At 37.3% G+C, this 27,290-nt stretch overlaps 1 protein-coding gene across 1 annotated transcript in view; it reads right to left on the bottom strand.

Moving 5' to 3' along the window:
- Nucleotides 1-25,420, bottom strand: part of SGIP1 (SH3GL interacting endocytic adaptor 1) — a 119,184-nt gene extending 93,764 nt beyond the window's left edge. The window contains exons 1-4 of the mRNA XM_090268276.1: nt 25,165-25,420; nt 12,383-12,446; nt 6,331-6,355; nt 3,361-3,432 (exon numbers count right to left, since the gene is read on the bottom strand). Of these exons, the coding sequence (XP_090124402.1) occupies nt 3,361-3,432; nt 6,331-6,355; nt 12,383-12,446; nt 25,165-25,420 (417 nt within the window). The remainder of the gene's footprint in view (nt 1-3,360; nt 3,433-6,330; nt 6,356-12,382; nt 12,447-25,164) is intronic.
- Nucleotides 25,421-27,290: the final 1,870 nt, after the last annotated feature.

Below are 27,290 nucleotides of genomic sequence, written 5' to 3'. Positions count from 1 at the left end.
TTTTTCTTAACCAACCCCTTGATAAATGTAAAGGAAATCAGCTCCAACTTAGTTAATTCGGCTCCTAGGTATTAAAAATAGTATTGATATTCTTTACAAGTGTTTTTTCTTAACAAACTATTAAAATGGAATCATATGATCAATTGTGGATGTCTGTCATCCGTGTGTCCTATGCTTTCCTGGACATGCATCATTACAAGATGATTAGCTATCAGCATTACTCTCTCTGGATTTTCTCAAAGTTCTATTTTTGCCCCAAGTACAACCACGATATATGGCCACAGCATTTGAGCAAGGATGTGGCTTCATCCAACGGGAAATTACTAGGATTCTATATTTAAAAATATATATTTTATGTATTTATTTTTAGAGAGAGGAGAAGGGAGAGAAAAAAGAGAGGGAGAGAAATCTCCATGTGCAAGAGAAACATCGATTGGTTGTCTCTTGCACACCACCCACCAGGGACCTGGCCAAAAACCCAAGCATGTGCCCTGACCAGGAATTGAACCGGCGACCTTCCAGTGTGTGGAAGGATGCCCAACCCATTGAGCCACAACAGTCAGGGTAGATTCTCTACTTTTTGTGAGCGAAGAACAAAAACACAAATTAAGTTGGTAATGGAGGGTTCATTCAACAGCATTCCAGTATTTAGCACATAGAGAGCAATGGTATGTCACTGAGCACTAGCAGATCTCAGAACAACACGTATTAAATGGTGACACACAAGGCTTAAAGACGGGACCTCTAATTTTCTAATCACAAATGAAGGCCACTTGGACCACAATGTGAACAGCTAACACTCAATTTGATGAATAGGTGGGAGAAGTAAGCTTTTCATGTTTGCAGGTAGAACCGCAAGAAAACTGAATCAGAGGTAATGCAGTAACCATCATCACTTAATAATACTTACTGAAGGCTGGCTGGGCATTTTAAGAACCAACAGTAGTTTGGTAATATGTTCAAGCCCCCTCTCTTCTTTATGTGCTACCACTGCATGAGAATTTACAAGTTCAAGAACTCTGCCAATGTTTCCACAGACCAGAACCTAGGAACATAGGCTTTATGCCCCTCTTTGTTTTTCCTGCTCCTGAAAAAAATTATGTACTGATGCTACATCATCCTAACTGTTCCACGTAATTGCCTTCATTGAATTAGTGCCTCACTGATATTCTTTCTACTTTGAGCAAAGGTTATTTTAAAAACCTGTTACATCAACTTCTTACCTGTATAAGCTATAAAACTATTGTTGAGGACATGGTCCATTAAATAATGTGCCAGCTTAATAATAATAATAATTTTAAAAAAATCTTCCATGGGGAATGGGCATGGTTCCTCTTTTCTTTTTCCCATGCTTGATTTCCTTTTTTATTCCTACTTTACCAATTTGTTTACAATGTCTTTGCAAAATCCTCCATATCCTTCTTAGAAAGTATATATAATAACTTTAACACACAAACTTAACTTATAAAAATAGGAATCAAATGAACTAAGTTGATCCTAAAGAACTAAACTCATGAATTCTGTAATCAGTATAATACTACTATTAATAGACCTTTTGGTTCATAAACAATTCTTCAGTACAAAGGATTATTATCTGAAAACCAAAGAGATTAGGTAAATTACTGAGTTCAGAATTTTCAGTTCTATATTTTGCCTCCATGATAATTTCATTTCTATAACCAAATTCCCTTCAAAACAAAGACAGTTGATATGTTTAGATGAACAAATAAATGTATGCGTTTCTTTTTCTGACAACATATCCAACATTGTGGATAAAAATTCCTGAATTTTCTGAATTTTCCAGATCTGGGCTAAGTAAAAATTTCCCTTTTTCCATGGAAATAAAAGATTGAAATGAAGAACAAGGAAAACCTATAAAAAAATTTTTTTTTAAAGAGGAACATTTTAAACACAAATACTAACACTAACAAAATACATTTCTTTGGGAAGATAGGTATTCAAAACACACACACACACACACACACACACACAGTTTTATTAGCGAAATTAGCAATTTGGCCTCATTCATGCTAGTGAATTCTTACAAATATATTTGGTTTCCCAAGGGGAAATTATCAAGTTAAAGATAGACAGAGTCTGGGTGAAATTCTTCTGGTAAACCCAAAGAAAGAAGCATTTAAACAAGTGTAGCTCATAGTGGTTATAGTGAAGGTAATGGCCCTATTGATTTTCAATTGGAAAACTTCGAAGATGCAAGAAAGAAGATAAGTGAAGTGGGGAAATATTTTAAAACAAGGCTTAATAATACAAGCAATATTGGCTATTCACCAACATGTAAACACTGACCTTTTCCCCTTGGAGTTGGAGTTACACATTATTTTACTTTTTTCTTGTGTGTGTGTTCCAAAATTCTATACTTTGTATAAGTAACTTTTATTACTTGAATATATGACTGTTATTTAAAGGTGATTGAGGGTCACAGCAGTATCAATCTTGTTATAATAGGTATTTTAGTTTAGGCTTATTATCTGTTCTCAGATAATATGATGGGCTAAATCAATGGATGTAGTAACAACTGTGTTTAATTATACATTTATCAAAGTTCTCCATTTCCACTGGGAGTGCTCCTGTTTTCCTAGGTCAGTTCATGGCCACTGAGTGGTCCACAGGTGAGTAGTGTTCAAGACACAGGATGTACTGCCTAAATATTATCTTTCTGCCACTGAGATAGACTTGACTCCTATAGAACAGCATTGCCCAATAGCACTGTCTGGGAAGATGGAAATGTTCTATACATGTGCTGTCCAATATGGCAGCCACTAGCCACAAGGGGCTATGGAGTACTTGAAATGTGGCAGTATGACTGAGAAAGTGAATTTTAAAGAGCCGCATGTGGCTGGCCTATTGAACAAAGTTGTTGCATAGCCTGGGCTGAGATCAGCCTCCCTGACTTGACCTCCATTGGCCACATACACTGTTTCCCACAAGCCAAGGTCCTGCCAAATTCCTAATGTTTCTAAGATAATGCTTATCTTAACAAATGATTACTCAATCTGTGTGGTCATGCTTATGTTAGGGCCAAAGACTTCTTATAAATATATTTTTTTAAAATCTGAATACCTTTCTTTTGTCTCAGACAAAGGAAACGCATCTTTTATGCCTGATCATGCTCCAAACGTATATTCAGACATCAGTATGTAGAGTCCTCATAGTTTATTTAAAAATTGGCCCCAGGTATTCAAAAAGTAATCTGGAAATAACTGAAGATGACTCTTCTTAAGTGGAGTAAATAAATCCTACTCTTTTTTTTTTTTTTTTTTTTCAGGTTTCATATTGGGATTTTACTCACTGTTTCTACATAACCCCTTGGAAGTTTTAAACTAAAATCTGTTTCCTTACCGAAACTTTTTTTCCTCCTTCACGCGCACACTCTGCTTTGTTATTGTAGGGTGGTTCATGTGGGCTGGGCTGCTGGAATTGATTGTTTTCATGTAGAAAAAGTTGTTAAAGGATCTGTTTGTTCTTTAAGACACATATAAAGAATCACATGGAGTCAGCAAACATACCATAGAAGAAACAAGTTCTAGGCCAAATTATAGGGCCTACCAATGTTGGCAGGGTACCTTAAACAAAGAGTGGACTTTGGGGCCATAATTAGGCTCTATTCAGCAGGCCAGTGTAGCTAGGTCAGGAGAAGAAGAAAGAAGGAGGAAGATACATCACTGGCACTAGGGATTATGTGGATCTAGTCCTTATTCAGCCAGCACTTAATTTATAGGGAGAGAACAGGCACCAGGACACAGACTGAATAAAAATGGGTGTATTTCTAATCAAAGTATGAAAAGCCTACCTCTACCATATTTGCCTTCCTGAGGTCCATTAATACATGCAGCATAACAGTTGACAGCTCCAAACCTGGGAGCTTTCCTGCATACCTGCTCAGGATGAGCAGACATGATGCCCCCAGTCTATGTGTAGATGAAAATCTGAACTGCTTAGGAAAAAGTTCAAGTGTATCCTGCATGATGAGAGTTTGTCTTTGCGTTAGGATGCATTGTAACATCCAGCTGTCTGAAATCTCAGACACCATGACAGACAGTTCTGCAGAGGACAGGTACATTCAACCATGTGGGGAGCAAGGCAAGCCCACCTTCATACATGGAACCCTGCCAAGAAGCTTCTGTAGACTAAATCAGCAAAAGCATTGTCACCAGAGAGATGGGCTTCATTGGATTTTGAGAAACTGAAATAAACTTAAGTACATTAAGCCTATTATGTAGCTCTGTGTTGACAAAGTCATTTATAAGCATTAAGTGGGTGCATTACCACCTAGAATTTGTAGAACTACATCAGTGAAACCATAAATTTCAACTTCAGATATCCAAAAGATAATAATTTGGAAGCTAAATCAGCCACATAAAAATAGAGCAGGTCCACCAACACAAGGATTTAAAGAAATCAATTGAATTTGAAAGATCAGGTTCAGGTCTCTAAGGACTGAATGCAAACAGAAACTTGGACCCCTATGGCACTAGTATGATAAGGAGTTTTCAAATTTGATGACCACAGTTAGTGGGGAAAACCTGGGGAACATTTCCAAATATTAAATCTAGCATCTGGATAGTAATTTCCAATTACCTATGAAGCTGCACATCCTGTATCAGAGAACAAGCATTTATTTTGAATGTAGCTTTTTTTTTAATGAGTCTGCATTATTTCCTGAGAAATCAAAATTAAGTAATTCCCCTTTCATAATAGTCATGACCAGGCAGATTTATGGTATTTTCAATTGAGAAACAAAGAGGGCACAAGCACTAATAAATAACTGTATATGACTTGGAATGGTGGCAGTAAAGGAGAACTCGGGGAACTCTGGTACAGAGCCCTGAGCCAGAGTGGACAGGTCCACGGAATCACACCTGGGCTCATCAATGCAGCATGTACTCACTCCACGCCAGCCATGTACCAGGCACCTGGGCGCATATTCTACCAGATTTAAGCTGGTGGTCCCAAGAAGAGCAGAGAACACTGAGGTGGCAATGGGGCCTCACAAACAATGAGCAGCTGGGTAGGAGGGGCTTCAGAAAAGGAAAAAGGACAAGACTAAGGGTAGCAGAGGAAAAGGAACAAGGCACAGCAATGCAGCCTGGGGGGAGCAGGGAGAGAAAGCAGAGAATAGTTAACAGAGCCTTGTGGAGGTCAGAATGGAGGGGACAAGAGAACCCAGGGAGGGGACCCAGACAGAAGCAAAAAGAAGACACAGAAGCAGAGAGTACCTGAGACAGAGTTAACGAGAGGGCTCTGAGCCAGAAGCAAGAGGTGAGGAGAAGCTGAGTCTTCTGGGTCTTTTTTTTCCCCTGCTGAATAGAGCCTTGATTATAGTGTTACCCAATGTCTGGTAAATTTCAGTCTATTTTCTTAACATTTCATGGCAAGAACTACATGAATGCAACAGGCACCCCAAAGCTAGAAACCTTGAGTCAAGAGTGGGAGAAAACCTCCTGCTATAGCTGCAATTAACACCCCAATATAGGTAAACTATTATAAAGGGTGATTTTTCAAAAAAATATTTTTAACCACCAGGTTTATTTTAGTTCCCACTCCAGCCCAATGAGCCTAATGTGAGTCTTTTTCTTTTTTTAATCCAGTAACAGCTGTTCTTTTGAACCTTCTGAATAGGCATCTGATTTAGATTTGAAGGAAGTCATTTCAGAAGTGGGTGCAGACTCTTATTAAGTACAACTTGGATAAACCCAAGCCAAGGCACCTCAGACCTCTTTAAAAATCAAGAAATCTGGGGACCAGCAAATGAGTCAGAGTTACTGTTAAATCTAAACCCAGTGGACACACTTTCCTCCTTCCGGCTGTAAATTCAGGCATAAGTGGTTTCAAGACCATTCCCTGCTTATGAATTTAATATAGAAAATGTATCTGCAGCTCAACTATGAAAGGGGAAAAGCTTCTTTCAATTTTATTGGATCTCGGCTCCATTATGACTTTGTGGCTTCTGTTGGAGAAAAACATTCTCACATAATGAGCTTTTATATCATTAAATTGGAAATGAAATAACAGTTGATGTTAGCGGCCCCTGCAGGAACAGTCTGGTTTTTGACCCACCATATCGATGACTAGTGTGCTTGCTTAATCTGGAGCGGGGTTTTAGGTGAATGCCATAAATAAGTTTAACATGACTGAGACTGCATTTATGTCCCATGCAATTACTACAGAAAATTTTAACACTGAGAGGTCTGAAAAGTCATTTAAGCTATTTTTTCCTTACAGAAAAAAAAAGGGGGGGGGCTTTAAGAAATCTAAACATAGCATATATTAAAGTGCAAACCTACTGAAAATGATCAATTAAATACTTACAATTCCATCTCTATCCGGTGAACCTCTGTAACAAAAAGAAATTTGTAGCTATTAGGAAAATGAATCATTCTTGCTACACAGACAAAACTATCATAACTAGAAGAAATATTAAGCACCCTTTCCCCTCTCTCACATTCTTACCCCAGTAAACCTGTCTAATGCAAACTAAATCCAAACAAATTGGTCTAGTGGTATTTGAGTGTGAGGTGCGTGTATGTGTGTGCAATAAGGAGATTCTCATTAAAACCTGAAGTCCACAAGGCACAAATTGCTGGAGCGGTGCTCTGGTTCCCTTTTGAGAGGAGAGCTCGTTAAGTGTCTGTCCCAGTCAAGATGACTCCCTTTAAAACTCTTACAGGGAATGCAACCCTGTAAGAGCTTGCTCTCTTTCATCTCCTCCCCTGTCTTGAATTTCACCCACAGGGAAGGAACTTCTATGGTATTGTTGAACTTGCTTTGAGAACCTGTATTTTCTTCCATATTTCCCTATTTACTGTTCCTTTGAATATAGGAAAGCAGGAAATGGAGGGCAGTGTTTCCGAATGGCTCACTCTGATGACTAACCTGTAGTTTATCCATGTTGGCACTATGCCACAGGTGCGTAGGAATAAGGGTTTTAGAATAGGATGAATCCGAGTGTCCAGACTCCACCACTTATAAGTTCTGTGACCTTGAACACATGACCTAACCTCTGCAAGCCAATTTAAATAAAATAATGTATATCTATAGAGAACTTATAATAGTTCCTGACACACAGTAAGTATTCAAAAATGTTGGCTATCATTTTTTTTTTCTTCCACGATGTCTCTCCACTAGGAACACAAAACTGTCCACCTGCAGCCACATTAGAATTTGTAGCAATAGAGGAAGGTTATCATCATTGTTATTTCGAAAAACTAAGTTGGAGAAGCCAGAGGAAAGGAGGAGGAAGATGGTAGACTGTGAAATCTTGAGGAGTTTGGTGTTGTTGAAACTGTTCTGTAGGGGACCAGGTAATGGAATAATTTATTGCTTCATAGGATGGAGCAGAGAGAGAAATTCAGAGAGTTAGTGGGATATCTCCCAGGTTCCAATATGTGTCTCCTCTTCCCCACCAATAACCCCTTCTAAATGAGCAGAATATTTTTACTTGGATTATAAAACACTTATTAGAGGTGCATCACTTCTCATAACCAGTTCTGTGTCCATGTGGATGAAGGGGCTAGAAGCAAAGAGGACGCTGATATTGAAAGACCATGGGAGTTGACAGAGATCTTAGGGTCTTCTGACATTCCCTGGCTATGGGAATTAGTTGGTTTAAAGACATTTTAACTAAAATAGAAGGACAGACAGGAAGAGTCTTAGCTGATAAAAGTTATAACTAATTGAACAAATAGTGAGTGCTTATAATGGGCCAGGCACTAGGCTAGGATCTGGGGATAAAAATAATGAAGACATGCTCATCATAGAGAGAATGAGAGAGGCAAGTAAATCCAGTGGGTTATCAAGGCCACAATAAGCTCTGGTTGGTAGGAAAGCACAGAGGAAAGGTACCAACTCACATTATTTAAAACCAACGTTTCTTTTCAGAAGTATTGGGTTGGCCATAAAGTCCATTTAGTTTTTTTTGTAAAATAAAAGACACATTTCTCATTTTTATAAATAACTTTATTGCTTTGGATATTTTGAGTATGTTGGTTATCTCCCACATGGTAGGATGTTGATTCTTCTCAATTAATATCTTGATTTGACCGCTATCAACTTCAACTGTTCTGCCTGACCATGGAGCATTGTTCAGTACAAAACTTCACAAACCACTTTTGACAGGCTCCATAGCACCTTCTCCATACACTGCACAAATATTTTTTGTGTTTCAGTTGCATTTTTATCTTTCTTGAAATAATAAAGCATTATATGTTGAAAATGTTATATATTTCCTTCCATCTTCAATAGTAAAATGGCTACACAAAAATTCACCAATTTTGATAATTTTTTTTTAATGCTTGCTGATATGACAGCTGTCAACATACAATTTAACATAATCATTTCAAATGAAGTTAAAGACAACTAGGTACAACTAGAGCCATCTTATGGAAAAAAAACAAATAAACTTTCTGGCCAACCCAATATATACCAAGAAAATGAGCATTTCTTCCTAGAATTTTAGCTTTTGCTAAAGGATTTGACAAAGAGGTGATTATGTCAACTAATGCATAGGATAAATCCAGAGGCACTGAAACTTGTGGGGATGTTTTTGGGGGCAGCAAGTAATAGACGTGGAGGAGGCAAGTCTCTGGAGACAGGCCTGATGTAGTGTTGCCCACTATTGGTCCAGATACAAGGGCATATCTATAGGGGATCTTACTTGAGAGGCCACTTGATCTCATGATATTACAGCTATAAGGATGGCATTTCAGAAGTTTTAAATCAGCAAAACTGTAATTATCTATAGCAGCTCTGGTGTCCTCTTCTGATTCTTTGTCTTATCTATCGATGGAAATGGGGCTGGTGCCTCCTAGTGTTGTGGCAATAAGCATGGCAGGTAAGAGCACTGGCTCTAGTGCCAGACACCTGGGTTCAATCATCCTAGATTTCCTAGCTGTACATTCTTGGACAAGTCACTTCATCCCTTTGTGTCTCAGTTTCCTCATCTATAAAATGGACTTGATAATAGCATATACATATACTCCATAGGACAATTAGAGAATTCAATGAGTTTATATAAGTGAAGAGCCTGAAATAGTATCTAGAACATAGTAAATACTAATTAAATGCCATCTAGAATAAAATTACTCTATAATATGACCTAGGATGGGGCAGGTAGAGAGATTTTAGCAGCAGCAGCAGACACTTGGGTGTGTATTAACAATTCACTTCGTAACCCTTCTTATGAAATGTCTCATTTTATTTTTAAATGATTTAAAAAACTTTAATAGCAGACCCATTATATTTACTGGTTTCTATTTTAAAACTAATCATCTGCCACAGACCCTTTGCCTCTGTTCTAAAAAGTACCGGTTACCTCCTGCAACTACTGCCTTTGCTCTGTTACCCTCCTATTGGCCTTGATGATAATTTTGCCTATCCTTTTTCTTCTGGGTGATAAGAGCCTTGGCACTTGATTTTGAACTAGAATACTGGTTTCAAGTCTTATTTTCTGGGTAGCCTTCAGCAAGTTACTTAATCCCCTTTGGCATTGATTTCTCATCTCTAAAATTGAGATATGATTTCTAACCTTATTGAATTACTGTGAGGATTAAAAGGAATATCAGTACATACAATTTACCCTGCACAGGGCCTCCCACTTAGCACAGGCTCTTTCCTTTCCTCTCTCTACTAGGCACTGTAATGATGATTAAATCAGGAAGCTCTGGTTCTAACCCCGTTCTGTACCTAAGGAGGTTCAATCAGCTGAAGTTGGGGCTAGCGGTACCTTAGCAGGTGGCTTGACAACCCTGAGAGATTTGCAACAGCTCTGAAAACAGCTTGTATCAACGAAGTTTCAATGATGGCAGGCTAACATTACCTAAAGCTGAAGGGACGGCGAATTCCCAGAGCACTTTGCCAACCATTTACAAGAATGATATATGACCCAATTAGAGATCAGGGGCTCAGGAAAAGCAAAGGCTTAAACTAAAGTGTTGGTCCTTGGACTATCACTGTCAGTGGAACCAATTTATGGCTAATTTGCTATCACATAAGTGTTTTGGGGTGCCTCAATGATTAAGTTAAAGAGACATGCTTGGGATTCTACAAGCAAATGTCTCATTAGAGTACTTCAGAGAGACATTGGGCATGCGCCCAAAGCGTGAGGAAAAATTCCTTATTTTCATACCTTTAGAAATGGTAGTGGAAGAGCAGTGCTTTGGCAACAGGCGCATTAGCTCAGCCTGCTCTGGGGAGGCTGTCTGACCTCTTTTTCTTTTTGAGGGAAACTTTTTTCTTTTTAATTTTCTTCACACACCAGAGATTAAGTGAAGTCAGTTTTGGTTACAGACACTGTTTCCAAAGAAAAATAGATTTGGTTTCTGCTAATGTTCTCCTGAGCTGTGTCTAATGATGCCGCACACAACCCATGGCACACTGTAGGTGACAGCAGATGTTGCTGACAGACTGACTGGTACAGTGTCTGGTTCTGGGGAAACTGGACTCCAGCTAGTGTAGACCGAGGCCAAGTAAGGAGAAGTGTCCTCTCGGGGCTGTGGGAATGTTGGCAATGCCAGGAACAGACCAGGTCTTCAGACTCCAGTGAAAGAACCGTCACCTGCTTTGGGGGTTGTTTAGGGAATGGAAGCTTCTGAAGAAGCAACAGTAATTATGTTGTCCTTAAAAAAAAAATCCTAATTCAATTGTTTAGAAAAACATGACTAGAGTAAATGTGATTTCCATGAAATAATTATTTACTAAAAGAAAAAGCACAAAGGAAATATAAGAAAAGGCGACTTAATATTAATCTAGATCAAAAATAGCTTTTATTTTCCCCAGTCCTTTATACTCTCTGGCTTACAAGCCTTTGAGGCCTCAAGGTTGCCCGCTGCCTCCAGAAGGAAGCCCAGACACCACAGCCAGACACGTCCTATCTGGCCCTGATCTGTTTTCCAGACTTGCCTCCAATTATCACCTTACCTGTAGCTGACTGGTAGGCAAACTGCTCTATTATTTATTTTGTCCTAAATACCAATGGACTTTTCCACCTCTCTCCTTTGGCTGCTGTTCCTTTGGCATGAAATACCTATTCTTATCATGAAGGTCAAACTCAAAGCTCTTCCCTTCCTGAAACTCCACTGATCATCTGTCCAAATGGGACCTTTCCCATCCTCAAATTCCCAAGAATTCCATTTTTAATTTTTCATAAGGAACTTACCACATATTAATTAGTAGTAGTCATATTAAGAGTATTAGCTGGTGCCATTTACTAAGCATTTACTAAGTACTAGGTACCATAGCAGTCATTTAAAATGTTATCTCATTTTGTTACATGAAAGATATTTCACTTTGCATGGTAGATATTTTATCCCATGAATTATAAAATCTTGGAGGACAAGGACACAGGGCAATGCTCAGTACCCTGTGATAAAATTTATGAATGATAAAAATGTAAAGAAAGAAAAGCTAAGCCTGATAAATAAATGTAATCTTCATTTTCACCTGTGCCCAAACAAATATTGATTTTTCTGTTTTCTAACTTTCTTTCATGGATTCTAGCCAAATGGTGGGTTTAATGGCTCATTATTCAGCTATATAGCAAACCACACCAGCTCTTCAGTTTACATGGCCACCAGCTGCAGGTGAATAGTGATGTTCTCCTTCCAGTGGTCTTGGGCTGGAATCCTAAGGTCCTGGCCATCTTATCTCCCATGTGTAAGTTACCTGCCTGGCTCAAAAAGGGACCTGAGATTGTGTGTCTGAGCTAAAAACTCTAAAGGAGAACTTAAGATGATCAAATAAATGGAATAAAACTGCTGCATCACTGGACATTTTCAAGATGGGTTTATCAGTGTCTGTGGGCAATTGATTGTTTTGGGTGTGATCATTTCAACGTGTAAAAGTATCTGCAAGGTTGTTTCTGGCACTGGTCTCTTATTCGCAGCCAAATAGCCAATCATTCCTGTAAATTCTGTTGGTTGATACACAGTTCTGCTTGTACAAAATCTTGGCATCTCAAGTAAAAGCTTTGGAATGTTATCTAGAATAATTTTTGTTTCTGGCAAGGCCTAATCTACCTAAACAGGTGTTTGCTTCTTTTCAGTTACTAAAGGCAACCTTAGAGGTGGAAACAAAGACTTTTAGTCCCCACAGAAGTTACAATAACACTTCCTGCCTCCCAGGACTTCTGGAGAGTGTGGTTATCAGGTTATAAAATAATAACAGGATGAAATATTGAACATGTGATGAAAAGTTTTTATCTTTGTAGCATAAATGTAAGAACTATTTATGCTGAACAGCTACAGTTTACCCAGAAACAGAATAGTATACTTTTTCCAAGAAAACTGTGTGCTTTAAAAATGACAATGACAACAGCAGCTGTTATGCAAATAGCTTCTTTGAGGAGGCAAACTTTTAAAGTACTTACGTAGAATCAGTGTCCTTTTCTTTCTTTCGTATTCCAAAGGCTTTCCTTGTACGTTTTTTCAATCCTGTGGGAAAAACACCAAAGGTCAAAGAAATCTATATTCTATTTGAATGTTTCTGGCAACATTCATATGAACATATTTTAAAAGTTGCAATACATCCTTTAAATTGGAATGTTCAAAAACAGCAAAAGTTTCTTGAATTGGATGTGCATGTATATGTGTATATGTGCATATGATTGATTCACTATTGTATCTTTCAGCAGATGTCTATCAAAGATTTGGCACTGTAAGTTCTTAGCACCATAAGCAACATAAGAATGTAAAAGAATGAAAAGGAGATCAGGGCATGGTACAGAAAAGTTTGCAAGCTTTTCTTAGAACATTGTTATTCATTATCCAAATTGGTCCTGCCAAAAAACCAAATTACAAATTTAGAAGAATAGCAACTTCTGGGCTGGACATAGTCTTGAGACTTGGGTAATTCCATGATACCAATTATGTAAATCATGCCAAGAGAGCTACACTGATCTGATACATCTTTGTATCCCATATTCCCATCTCATCTCTTTCTATTTTCTCAATTCTGTAGCTAGACTGAATTATTTGCCATTTTTTAATATACCCCAACATCTGTACTCTGGCATCTCCTTCCTTATCCTTACCTCTGGTTGGAATGCTTTTTCTATTTTGTTGCTATTTAGAATTTGAATTCATCCTTCAAGGCCTAGCTAAATGTCACCTCCTCCGACAGGATGTCTCAGTCCTAACGGTGTAAGAAACTGACTATTTTGTGCTTCCCCCAAATGTTGCTCTTATATGTATTGTAATAAATCAAACTATTCCACTTAATAGTCCCTGCATCAGTTTCCCTGATAGGCTGTCAGCCTTTCTATGACAGAGGTCAAGGTTCCTACATTTGTATGTCTCCCACACCTAATATAATATTTATTGATTTAAAGTATCTTCCAAGAAGCATCATTCAGGCAGTGTTGGGGTAAGAAGGCTCCTTTCTTCCATCCCGGACAAACACACCCAGTCTTGATTTTTCCATTCTTATCCTGTCAAGACTTTGAGATTCCCACTTCCAGCATATTCCACAGTTACCTCTGTGACTTATGTTTCTTATGTTAGTGAATATTATTCAAACATACTAAATACCTATATATTCAAAACCTCAGATATTTTTTCTGGCAATTTGGAAAGTCTTCTCGACAAACTGGGGTGGAAAAGTCACTTTCAGGGTTTGTTTGGCACTACCAGGAGGAACAAAGGGGAATCATTGACAGGGTGAGTGATTTGATGACACCTTCTTCCAAAACATTCGAGTCAGCCCACACTGCTCAGCTTATCTGAGTCATTCATTATTTGGCTTTTAGGGCACTATTCAAATGTAATCTCCAAAATGCCTCTGTCAGTCTCATTTTGCATTGTCATAGTCATTTTATATAGGTCTTTAAAATGTCAATGTTTGTTTAAAAAATACTCCTACATAAAGCTATCTTTCATGTCTCTCCATAGGAGGAGTTTATAAAAAAAATGAAGTTATTGACCTTTGCAAAGCTACTCACCCACAATACTTAGGAATGCCTTCCCTCCCATCATTTTAAACTTTGATTGTTAAAAACTTTCTTCCTTCTCATTTCTAATTGCTTTATCTCCTTATAGGGACAAAATATCAGTTACAATCATCATTTTTGCCTTTAATTTTCCTTGGGTTGAGTCTCTTAATTGGCTTCTCCTTGCTTCTAATTTAGCTTTGGGTTCATAACAAATGCTATATTCACCCAATCACTACTGGTTTTGATGGGGCCATAAAGCAAATGCTATTATTATCGTATGTTTTCAAATCACTTTATTTTCTATAACTTTATCATGATTTAGAAATAGCATGCCCTACCAAACAGATCAGAAAATACATACAAGTTCCAGTAATTCTTGTATTAAATTAGTAACATAGCACGCAATAGTAGTTTTCCATAGACTGTCCTGTTTTTGACCACCAGCTTGGACAAGAGCCAACATGAACTAGGTCATGAATGTCTCGAGCTGTCTATTTTCCAGTGAAAAGTGCACTGGATCGGGATTCAGGAGACACAGAGTCCGTTCCCAGGATCATTTCTATTGTATAGATGAATACACGTTACATTCTTTTTGCATTTTGGTCTCTCAGTCTATAACAAACCAGCCAATACTAAAGGATAAAAGAATTTACACATGTTCACAAAATGCTGTGTGAATCTGCAGCTTCAGTTTCATTGAAAGTCATGTTTTCCATACACAGAAGACAGCTATACGTGAAATGTATATAGGAATGCACCAAAGATGTGACATTCCAGATAATCAAAACTAATCCAATTGTTGAATAAGAAAATCATTGAAATCTTTCCCCCTTAAAAAGTGGAAAAGATTTGGGAAGTTTAGGAAAGTATGAAAAAAACTATGGAAGACTATAGCAAATAAAGTATAAAATGTAAAAGTCATTCATATCTTAGCAGCTCTTTGAGAAAATGAAGGAAGAAACAATCATACCAACTGTGTTAAAAGTGAATGTGGAGGTCTAGGCATGTCTTTTGAGAGTTTATTTTTAAAATTCAAAGAAATTCTTTGAATAAAAGCCATGATGGTCAAAGACCTAATAGGAATAACAAGTTTAAGATACGTACTCTATATGTTAATCTGAGAAGCTTAAAACAAAACAAAACACTGTATCTAATGATTCTTCATTCATGACTTTAGAACTCCATGAGAATTTTAAAGTCATTTTCTACAGTGTCATTTTTCCTGAGCTGAGTCATGCATTTTTTGTCAACTATTCTTTACCAAAAATGGGAGAGAAAATAGCATTTTTGAGAAATGAAGTGACTTTTTCCTTGTCAATATCAAAACAGAGAGCTCAAAAGGGAAAATAATGTTGTTTTCATGATCTGGGACTAGAAGGGTTCTCTCCTAAATTGTAGAACTGAGAATGCCTTCCTGTGTGCATCCAGAACTGCTGACTTAGACATTAGATTTAGACAAACAGACATTAGATTTCTTTAAAAGCCTTTAGGCTTCATTTATTATATATATAATGAAATCTATGATGGTAGGCCCAATCATTTAGTTTAAATTTTTTTCTAAATACAATCCCCCTTAAAAGGAAATCATTCTCCATCAACTGATGGAAGGATAAACGAATGCCATATACCCATTCCATGGAGTATCACTCAGCCATAAAAAGGACTGAAGAACTGATACATGCTATGACATGAATGAACCTTGAAAACATTATGTTAAGTGAAAGAAGCCAGATAGAAAAAGGCTCATATAGTATGACTTTATTTATATAAAATATCCAAAATAGAATGTTTCATTGATATAGAAAGCACATCAGACGTTGCCAGGGGCAGGGTGGAGGGGACACAGGGAGTGAATGCTTAACAGGTACAGGGTGATAAAAAGTTCTGAAACTAGATAGAGGTGATGGTTGTACAACATTGAAAGTATGCTAAATACCACTAAATTGCATGTTTTAAAATGGCCAAAATGGGAAGTTTTATGTTATGCGTACTTTACCACACGTGCAAAAAAAGAAACAGGCTAGTTCAAGCCAGGAGGTTCTGTGATGGGGTTGGGGAGATGCAAGGGAGTAGGGAAAGAAAGAAAGAAAGAAAGTATATCAGGAGACATGTAGAAGGGAGCAGAATACATGGCCTTCTTTGGTATCCAAAGATCTGGGATCAAATCCCAATTTGGCCTTCTGCTGGTTGTCATTTGCAGCACGATTTGTAGAGAATCTAAGAGGTATTGTGTTACTTTCTATATTGGGTTCATGTCCTTACAAGGTATGGGATTTGGAGGGACAGGCTCAGTTTCTTTCTCTGTAATTACTAGGAGCAAGGGGAAGTCAGCGCCTGTTCACTGAGTGTCTCCTAGGGGCCAGGCACTATGCTGAGTGTTTACTCGAACTAAGTCTTTCAACAAGCCTGGAAGGTATTACTGACCCCATGGTTTGTAGATTAACAAACAGACTCAAAGTGATTATGTTTCTCTTCCAAGGTCACTAAACAAATAAGTGATAAGATCAAGATTTTAGGTCAAGTTTGACTCCAAGCTAAGCAACTTCTTACAGGGTATTCACAATGATTCTCATCGTACCCAGGGCAATGCCTGCTACAAGGTGGACACAACATCAGTGTTTATTTTACAATTTTTTTAAAGCCACTCAAAGTTTGTATAATAATTTAAAAACAAAAAAAGAATTACTTTTCCTGCTGTTTGCAATCTACACTCTATTGATGTTCAGATTTTTGATATTTATTTGTGTGTATGGAATTACTAAGGAAGGAGAAGGAGCCCCAAACTGCACAGGATGGACCTGTTTGAAAGCACGGGTAATAAGCCATGATTTAGAAATAGCATGCCTTACCATACAGATCAGAAAAAACATACAAATTATAGGGTGAGGACCCAGGGTGAGGGGTGTGCTGCGACCCCACCACCTTTTTGGGTGAAGAATGTACGCAATGGCATATTGAAAAGCTTGATTTAGCCCAAAGCACATATTATAAATAAAAACTAGTAAATGTAAATTTGTTAGGTAGTACCTACTTACAATTTTTAGAAAATATGTCATCTTAGCCCAACACAATCTTATAAGGTGGGAGCTACTATTGTATTGATTATATGCCTACCATGGGGCATGAGGAGTAACTGGTGCTAGGTCACACAGGCAGTAATTGGCACACTGCTTCTCAAAGTCCCTCTGCCTGACTGCAGAGTCCATGCCCTTCAGGTCGTTGAACTTTTGTTACTCATCACAATTCATTTTGACCTCTTATTAAAAACAAATGAACAAACATACTTGCAAAACACAAACAAACAAACAAAAAACTTTGATTTTTTTTAAAAATTAAGAGACATTTTTAGGAAACTTAGGCAGCACATATCTCAAACACAAAGACTAGATTTTGCATATTTAAATCTTTTTATGCTACCCAGCAAACATAAGAAGACCCAAAAATGTTTGTTAAAGAATTATTTCTGTAATAAATGTAAATTTTCAATTTGAATCTTCATCAGCTTGGAGGGTTACTCAAAGGTGAATCACATATAATGGAATTACTTATTTTCTGCAAGAACCCAGGACAAACATTTGGTCTCAGTAATAAAAAACAGGCAAATTTAATTGTCTTGGACATAATGTGCATACTGACCGCAACTCTAGATGGGCAATATTTATTCATTATGATGTTTAATGTATTTCTGTCAGAAGAGATCATGATACTTTGCACATCAGCTCTCCCTCTAAGTTTTAAATATAGGTACTATAACTTAATTCGGATTCTTTGGCAGACAAGGCCTTATAGAAAGATGTAAGATCAGTTAGGATGAAGGCCAGTACCTCCCATAATTTTTTTAATGGTATTTACAATTTTTTGACTACTACTTAAGATATGGGAGGTACTTAATTAAGGTGAGTATCAGGATATGGAAAAGTTGAGTTTGGTGTCTAGCTGTACGTGGAACATAGTAGTCACTCAACAAATGTTTGCTGGTTGCTCTACATATTTGCAGTTGTAACCAAATTGTGTAAAATTGACGGGTGTGTGCTCTTTGTTATGAATGCTTTGCCTTCACTTTTATGTGACTTAAAAATAATCCAGGGGCTCTTTGTACTTAGCAAGAACAAAGCCTCTTTACAAGATGGTACCCCAACAATCAGAGCTAAGCCTATTGGGAAAAATGTGCATTTTAGTGATATACTCCGTTAGTACTAAATTGTACAGCAGCCTGATATATAGATAGCGCTTTGAAGTTCACATTTGATATATGGAAGTTCATGTTAGTACACTGAAATGGAGATTGCTAGGAGGCAAGTATGACCTTTAAGGGCTAAAAATAGTAATGACTTTAAAAAAAAAAGAAATATGTAATCTTTTGGTAACATAGAAGAAAATGTTAAAGAGAAGATGGTCATGAAACAGGTTTGTCACAAAAAAGACTTAGTGTTTGCTATGCCAGTGTTCATGCAATGAAGGAGCTGGGTGGAATTAGGAAGAATTTTAAGCAGACAAAAAACTCCTATTAAGCTTTAACTACAGTAACAAGAGCCATTGGGAGCAGATGAAGTTGTAAAGAAAGAAGGAGCTTTGAGCTCTGAAGAACAGGATGGGTTCAAATCTCATCTTCACCATGTCCTGGGGCAAAGTACTCAACCTCTCTGAATCTCAGTTTTCTCGGGTATGATACATAAAAGTTTTTGTGAAGTTTAAATCACAGTTAAATAACATCTAAAATATATTATGTATCACTTTATACAAACTTGCTTTTCTTGCAGGCTTGATTTATACAGCAACTAGAAATCAGCTATTTTAATAATTACATAAGAGTAACTAAATGCCTGGTTTCAGCACTTATAATGTCTCCATGGCTCTGTTCATTTAGAAACAAAAAGAAAACATCAAAATTAAAAAGCAATCACATTTCCAAAATCTCAAGCTTTTCTTGGTTACAGCTATCAAAATAACAAAACCAAACTTGATCTCAAGAAATGTTAATTTACTAACTTTTATCATAAAAGATAAATGGGGATTAAAAGACTTAACAGTAAGAAATACAACTATTTCCTGAGTAGCAGGAAAATACAGCATTGATTAAGCCTTTACTATGTAAAAGTCTATTACAAACTACAATCAGTTGGTCTTTCCAGCATGATTTGAAAATAAACTTTAGTGTTATTTCTATTATACTTGGGTTAGTGGTACATAGAATTTGGAGCTTCCAGCTCCCACCTTGGTGGAAAGACATATCACCTTGCTTGGAGAATAACACTTCAAACACTAGAGAAATTAATTTGACCCATTCCATGAGAACACTGTTCTGTAGAGTGGTTTCTCTCTTATCCTTTCTTTCCCTCTGTCATTCTCTCTCTCCACATCGATTGATTTTCTTCTCTCCTGCCATCTCTAGACCATCCTCAGTCTGACAGTAACATGTACACAGAATCAAAGTTAATGATCCTGCTCAGATAGAATCTGGTTTCCAGACATAAATACAAATGTTCAATTGAATCTTAATTTACTAAATCTCATTTTCAAAACATTCCATTTCAACAAAGGAGTACATCTAACAGAAAGCAAACTGGACAATAACGGAAATGCTTTTCATATACCCTTGTCTTTTTATACATCATCCAGAGAAAAAGAAGCAAGTCCTTTGGCAAAATCTCTAAATTGTCACTCCATAAACCTATTACTGCTGTCAGTTAAATTCTTCAAAGGTGGATTAAACAAGAAAGCATGAATGTGTCCTACATAGATTTGCTTTGCTTTAATTCTAATCTATTACATAGAAATAGAGAGGTAGACAGGAGAAAGGAGATTTGAATGGCATGACTGACCCAACATATCACAGGTTATTAGCCAAATTTATTTAGTTAGAATCATGAAATATCCTTCCAAAATGATATGGAAATGGTTAAAGTTAAAAACATAGACATGAAATTATATATATTTTTAAATCAGTTATCATAAAAGCACACACAAAATAAAGGTTTTAAAGGGTAACTAAATGAAGAACTTAGCTCTGAGTTCTTCTGAGAGGCCTTAAAGGTCTCTGGGATACATGTGAATTGACCCTGTTGGCAAACTTTATGGTAATAAGGATCATCACCCATCTATTTATCTTTCCATCTGCCCACCTATCCACCCACCCACCCATCTATCCTTTGGTTATAAATTCCAGTAGGTAACAAAGTTCATTGTCATGAAATTATTCCTGTTAGATAATATAATGAAATGCATATAATGTAATATAATTCAATGAAAATCTGCCCTTTTTAAGTCTATTCTCATTGGAGGCAGAAAATATCAACTCAACACTCTTGGAAAAAACAAAACAAAACTTTGTTAGGCCTGTGGATTTACTAAGCCATCTCCTCAATCATCTTCTTAGGCTAAATGGTCATATTATTATTCCCTTTCTTTGTAGTTCTTATATTTCAAACATTTAAATTCATGTTTCTTACCCTGATAATGATTTTCTGATTCTAAGTCATCATATTTTCCTAGTAAGCACAGAGGTCAACTTTTCCCATCACTGGTCAGCATTCTCTTCATCAACCTCCAGTATTGGGCAGGGATATAATTCAAGCCTTTCATTCAGTGTGTAGAGTCATGAAAATTCCTGAGTATTTGGGATCACCGTTAGAAGATATGGCATCTAATACTGCCTTTGCATTATGCGAGATCAGAGATCAGTTACAAAAACCCTAAAACACTTCCCTTCAATGAGGTAGCCATCACACACTTTAGCTCCTCCTTACTTACTCATTAATGGGACAGACATACATAATTGTGTGGTGTTTGAGAGGAAGAGAGACATGTGAGGGGACAGAACATACAAGTTCTTGAAGTTCAAGTTAAGGACTTTAGATTTTAAGTGCACTGGAAAGTCACTGAAAATAATGGAACAGGAAAGTAACATCATCATCTAAATAGTGTTTTCTCCCCAGCAGCAGTATTTATTATCTAGTACCAGCAAGCTCCAATAGTAATTAATTTGTTAATGGTCACTATGATGTGCTCAATAAATAACTTGCTTATTCTATATCATCAAAAGGCAAAATAATATTGAATATTGTTTTAGTGTTATAAGTATTATGCTGTAGTAGTCAAAAACTATTATTTGTGTCAGGTTCTATATAGAAAGTCTAACTAAAATATTGAATTTACTAAAACAGCTGAATACCTGAGTCTTTCTTACACCTTAAGAGTTTACCATTTGTGATAGTATGTAAATACATCAATTTTGACAATCTTAATTGAGATTCAAATTAAGAGTCTTCTGTTTAAACCCCCACAATTCCTGAACTCAAACTCCTCATAGAGCTCTGTTATATTTGTGCTTAGCCCCAAAATCATATTCTAGCTATACCACTAAATCGTTGCATGATATTGAAAAAAAGCAGTTGATCTCTCAAGAATTTAGCTTACTGTACCGTAAAATACCTGCTTCACATGATAATAAATAAAATGCTATTTAAGCAAAAAGTGCTATTATTTATTTGTATAGTTATTGTCATTGTCATTGAGAGTTGAAAAACAGTAAGTTGTACCAGTATAGAGAATGTAAAAAGTAAAGCTCCAATCCAGTGCAAATAGTAAGGTTTCTCTCTTCCCTGATTAATATGAAAAAAAGACAAAAGTCTATTTTCCCTTGTAAATCACCTAAGAGTATATTTTCCAATATCTTCGGTTGGATAATATTAACTCTAAGCTTCTATGAAATCTTACTTAATTTTCAACAATCTACAAAGCTAATGACAAGAGTTCACCTGAGGAATGGGTAATCTAAAACTGAACTTCCTCCCAAGCCAGTTCCTTTGCCAAGGGTTCTACCTCCAAGTAAAAGGGTGCCATTATCCCCTAAGATGCTCCATCCAAAAACCTAAAAAGTACCTTTGACTCCTCCTTTTCTCTCTCTCCACAGCCAATCCATCAAGGAGAGTTGTCAGTGCTCTTTCTGATGTACATCCAAGCTATTCACCCAGGCTATTTTCATTTCAGGAAGCTGTCAACTTCAAGACAGGGCCTCTAGGATTGCCGTGGAGGGGGAATAAAAGCATAAGGAAACCACTTCGAATACTTTACCACCTCAGCCAGGAACAGATAGAGTTTTGCTCATATACTATTGACCTATTTTTTGACTTAAACACCATATGGCCTCACCTAGATCTAACAGATGCTGGAAAATAAGTCCCTGACTATAAAGCCACTTCCCAGCAATAGCTCTGCACTATGGAAAGGGAACGTGGCTCTTTGGAGGTCAACTAGCTCTATCTTCCGACCCCTAAATGTAGAAGCCGTATTTCTCATTATCACTTCTCTGTAGCCAGAAGCTCTAATCCTACATAATTAACTTGCTGCCTCTTGTTGCCTGTGTCACTGTGGATAAATCTATATCCCTCTCAGCCTCAGTATTCCCTTCCATGAGGTGAATCTTATCTCATAGGGCTGCTATGAAAACTAAAGAAATAATGCATATATGTACTTAGGAAAATCAATGGCTTATGGTAATACTTTCTAGCTATTGAATTGGAATATACAATGGACCCCAGGATAAATGCTTAAAATTGTTGAATTAAAAAATTATATTATAGATTATGGAATTTCCTTTTTCTTCTAAAGGTAATAGTTGAAGAAGAAGTTGGGGATTTTTGGTTTATTTTTCTCCCTAAAATCACAGTTTAAGGCAAAAATCCTTTTCTTGTGGGGAGGGGTTAATCAGCCTCCATTAAAGAATTAAAAAGAAGAAATAGCATTGCACAACTGATAGGGAGCTAAACCTCAAAATATCAGGGTAGAGAGCAGCATTTTGTTGGGTAATAGATGAGCAAAATTGAATTGCAGGGAGATTAAAGCAATAGACTCACAGCCACACAGAAAATTACAGAGGAGTCTGGACTTAAAACTTCATCCCTTTATTTCAATCCAGTATATGTCACCTTGTTGCTTCATTAATATGTGTGTCTTTGTGTGTGAGATTATCTATCTATATCTATCTATCTATCTATCTACCTATCTATCTATCATCTATCGAGAGTAATAGAGAGAGAAACACAAACTATATATCTATGTCCTGTAGTGCTCTAGAATACTGAGTAGTTTTAGGTAGTATGGTTTTTATTTCTACTTCTATGCTGAATCTATCTCATGACTTTCTAAATGGCTATGTCATGAACAGTATTACCTCAACAATCTGAATCACATTTCCAGAGACACTAATATCTTTTTAAGCTGAAATTTGGCTTTGCATTTGATCAAATTTGCTAAGTACTCTAAAAAGACTTTACAGTTTATGAAACTGAAACCTCAAAGGCAGAATGAAAGTGAAAGGTGACTTTAATAATGATTTTTAAAAAAACCAAAATGGAGAAAAAGTCATTTGAAATGGGGTCTGTAGAAACACCAAGATCTACATGCTGAGTCTCAATTAAGCTAATTATGTGGTACTTTCCACAAATGTATTGTATTCTTTCTGAAAGTCACATTTATAAGAGGGACTGCATGATGAATTCAAAAGTTTGCTAGCATTCTAGTCAGGCTGCCCCAGATATTTCTCCCTTGCAACTGAAATTTCCCCTCGTCTTTGAAAACCAAGGCTAGCTCTAGTTCCTCCTTTCTTAGAGCCACCTGAACACATACACATACCTTGTTCATCTCTGTTATTTGGTTTAAGTAGAGGCCCTCTCAGTGATTTCTACAGAATTCAATCTGCTCTGAAGTTACCAGAAGACAGAATTCTTTACGAAGTGTGACATAGGATCTGGTCTATCATATTTCTCTAGTTTTATCTGTCACTATTACTCTTTAAACATTCCACTTTGCAATCAAACAAAAATTCCTGTTCACTAAACAAGCATGCATATTTGTGGTCTATGTATTAGCTTCTTGACAGAGCTTATCAAATTTTGCTTCACATTACAATTTATATTGTCTTATTTCTTATAGATTTGAAGCTGCTTGAGGACAGGGACCCACTTATTCATCTCGGGTGGCATCAGTGAATCTAACTCACTGCCCTGCACACCACAGACAGGCAGTTAACATTCACTGAATTGGGAAAAGATTCCAAGTAAAGCAAAGGTGCAAGTGTCAGAAATGACCTCCATCCTTGTTCGGTATAAATAACCAAACTGGGAGCTTTTTTAGAGACTTTTCGTCACTGAGAAGACAACCTCCATCGAACATTTGTAAATCTTCATTTCTGTAAGAGCATGTATCATAGGTACAGTCAACATCCTAAATAGATAGCAAAGTAAATGAAGAAGTAGAAGAAAAGGTGTGTGTACACAAATAAGGTGTACTCACACTGTGTGTGCGACACAGGAGAGATCGCAGACGCCCGCCGTGCCTGCTCCCTCTTGTTTTAAGGACAGAGATGACAACCTTATTACTGTCCTTTCCAGACCCAAGGGCAGGAGCCAATTAGAACAGGCCAAAGAGGCAAAGTTAAACATAAGTAGTAATGACAGCTGCCAGAGAGGAAGCGACACATCAGACTCTTCAGAAAAGGAAGGCTTTTATCTTACAGCTTCCAGCCCAGTGTAACAACAGTGCTTGACAGCGACAGCTTTATTGAATTATAGCATAGGCCATTAATTGGCATTTTAAACAAAAATAAATATAAAAGCCCTCTTTAATTTAAGTAGTTACAAAAATATTACTTTAACCAGAAAAATGGGTTTAATTATGTTTGATGTTCCTTGTTTACGAAAATATAAGAATATCGATACATCAGAATATGTACTACACATATTAAATATATGTATTAAATATACATTTATATACATACAATACAGAAACATCATATATATTAAAGCCACACATTTTTTTTATCACTTTTAGAGAGAGGAAGAGAGAGAGGGTTTAGAGAAAGAGGAAGAAAGGGAGAAAGAGAGGGAGAAGAACATCAATGTGAGAGAGAAACATTGATTAGTTGTCTTTTGTGAGCTCCCCAACCACGGACCAAACCTGCTACCTAGGTATGTACCCTGATCGGGAATTGAACCGGTGACACCATCCAACTGAGTCACGCCAGCCAGGGCTAAAACCTCCCTTTGTATGTCTTTAAAATCTAATATGTACTACATTTTATATAAATTAATATGTTAAAACTATAATTTTTCTCAGAAAATTAAATTCTGCAGAATAAGACAAGCCAGCCTTAAGCTCATTTATAGTCAGTCCCTGCCGTGGACTTTTCATGCGTTATCTCATTAACACTCACAGCACCACACTGTGATGTGGGTATGACCATCTCCGCTTTACAGATGAAGAAGGCCTCTCGGAGAAATTTCCAGGGTTTGGAACACAGAATGGAGAGTGAGTGATAGGCCGGGGGTCATACTCGTGTTTGCTGGAACCAGGGCCTGTGCTCTGGACCCACATGCAGACATTTGCCGGGTGGCCGAGGGGAGCGAGGGGTGGTGCACACGGCGCCCTGACCACGCACTTGCTCAGCACCCTCAGAGCTCTACAGTCGCTCCTCCTCATGGCTCCTTAGTCTCCTCCCCACCGCTCCTGGGAATATATGCTCTGCATGGTCCATGCCATTCTCTTGCTAGCATTGTTATAGGAAAAAGAAGTTTAAATTCGGGAAATAGAAAGCAATAGCAAGAACTAAGTCAGTGGTTGGTATGTAGGAATGAAGTGTTTCCTATGCCATCAATAGGAATAGATTTTACGTCTGTTGAATAGATTTTACGTCTGAAGAAACTGAAGAGATTGACGAGGCATCTTTGCCACAGGTTTTCCCCTAGTAGAGGGGGTACGTCCCTCTAGGCCTTGCAGGACTCCCCTATGATAGAACAGATTCAGCCACCCAGCCAGAAGGCAAGGGAAAAAGATACCATTTCTATCTCTGAAGACCAGTTTTAATTTTAGTGACAGTGACAGAGTTCATCTTCTTCATTTCAAATACTCTCAGCCATCAATTGCCAGCAAAACTCACCCGACCGCTATGGTGCACCCTGTACCTCTCAGCTACACCCAGTGGTAGGTCTTGCTTGAAACAGTCAGCTCGCTGTTTCACATCTGCTTAAGAGTGCTCTCCAGTACTGAGCAGATCTTATTTATAAGTTGTGCATATTCAAGGATGCTAGGCAACTCGGCCCCTGTGTGTGATAACACTACAAGACTTGGGCCCTCATCTTAAAGGAACTTGTCATCTCAGATAACCAAATAGTATTTTATTTAGGAAATATGAGAGAGTGAGGGGCATGTTTATGGTTAGAAGACTATTATAAACTTAAGCATGTTGCATAGGCAAAAATAAAACTTGGAATGTCTGTTTGAATGCTGTTAGAAACAAATGTCGTAAAAATCCCATTAGAAGGTGGTACGGTTCATTGAAACAATACATGGCTCCAATCCTGTTTTCATCAGGGTGTATGTTTTAGAATTCCAGGAGAAATACATCATGGAAATGGTCTCTCTAGCCATAACAAATAAGGTCTTTTACTATGTATCAGTGGTTCTTCTTTTTGGTCACAGACGCCACTGGAAATCTAATAAAAGCTATGGAACTTCTCCCCATAAAATATTGACACTCACATTATCTACCAGCCTGTGTGCTCTATTCCTGGCAGTTTATAGGCCATCTATGTGTCATGGACCCCAAGTTAAGTCCCTTCCTCTGTAGAAACTCAGTGTTGTTGTTTTTTGTTTTTGTTTTTAATTTTTGCACTGTGTAGCCATAGTGTATAATAAATGATCTTGGCAGAGATGATCCAGCTATTCTTAGCATTATGGTGAATCTTCAACAGAAATAAAATAAATTTCTTAACACCTCAAGGAATCAGAGCCTCAGTCAGGCTTAGAATTCAGTGTCGGTCCCTGGACCCACGATGATGGATGCTCTAAATTACAGCCAATCAGCCGAGGGCTCTGTCATGTTCTTGCTCATGGAGCCTCCCTGTTCTCTGGATGGCTTAGTCATCCACGTGTTTCTATCACAAACAGCCACAGTGCTCTCCTGGAGCTGCAGCTTTCAAAATTGAGTAGAAGAAGGAAAGAAACCCTAGTTATTTCAGAAGCAGAAACAGAAACTAAAGTGCTTAGTCATTAACAATGATAATGAAAGAAAAATAAATGTAAATCCTACATATGCTAATTACAGTGTTAGACCTTCTCACATATTTTACCTCATCTAAACCATAAATTGATTCTGCTGGGTAGCTATCATCCATCCCCTCTTTACATTTGGATAGCCAGAGGCTCTATGAGATTATGTAACTTATGTAAGACCCCATGGCTAGTAAATTGCATAAATATTTAAATATATTTGTGTCTGACTCTGAGTCTAGTGTTTTCCTACTATATAATGTTATTTAATATACTTGTTAAAAAGTCTGATATCTAACGC

The sequence above is a fragment of the Furipterus horrens genome, unplaced genomic scaffold, assembly GCF_987537825.1.
Source record: "Furipterus horrens unplaced genomic scaffold, mFurHor1.1.pri manual_scaffold_3, whole genome shotgun sequence".
NCBI classification, from domain to species: Eukaryota; Metazoa; Chordata; class Mammalia; order Chiroptera; family Furipteridae; genus Furipterus; species Furipterus horrens.
The sequence above is the reverse complement of the archived record's forward strand: the minus strand, read 5'-3'. Positions and strand labels throughout refer to the sequence as shown.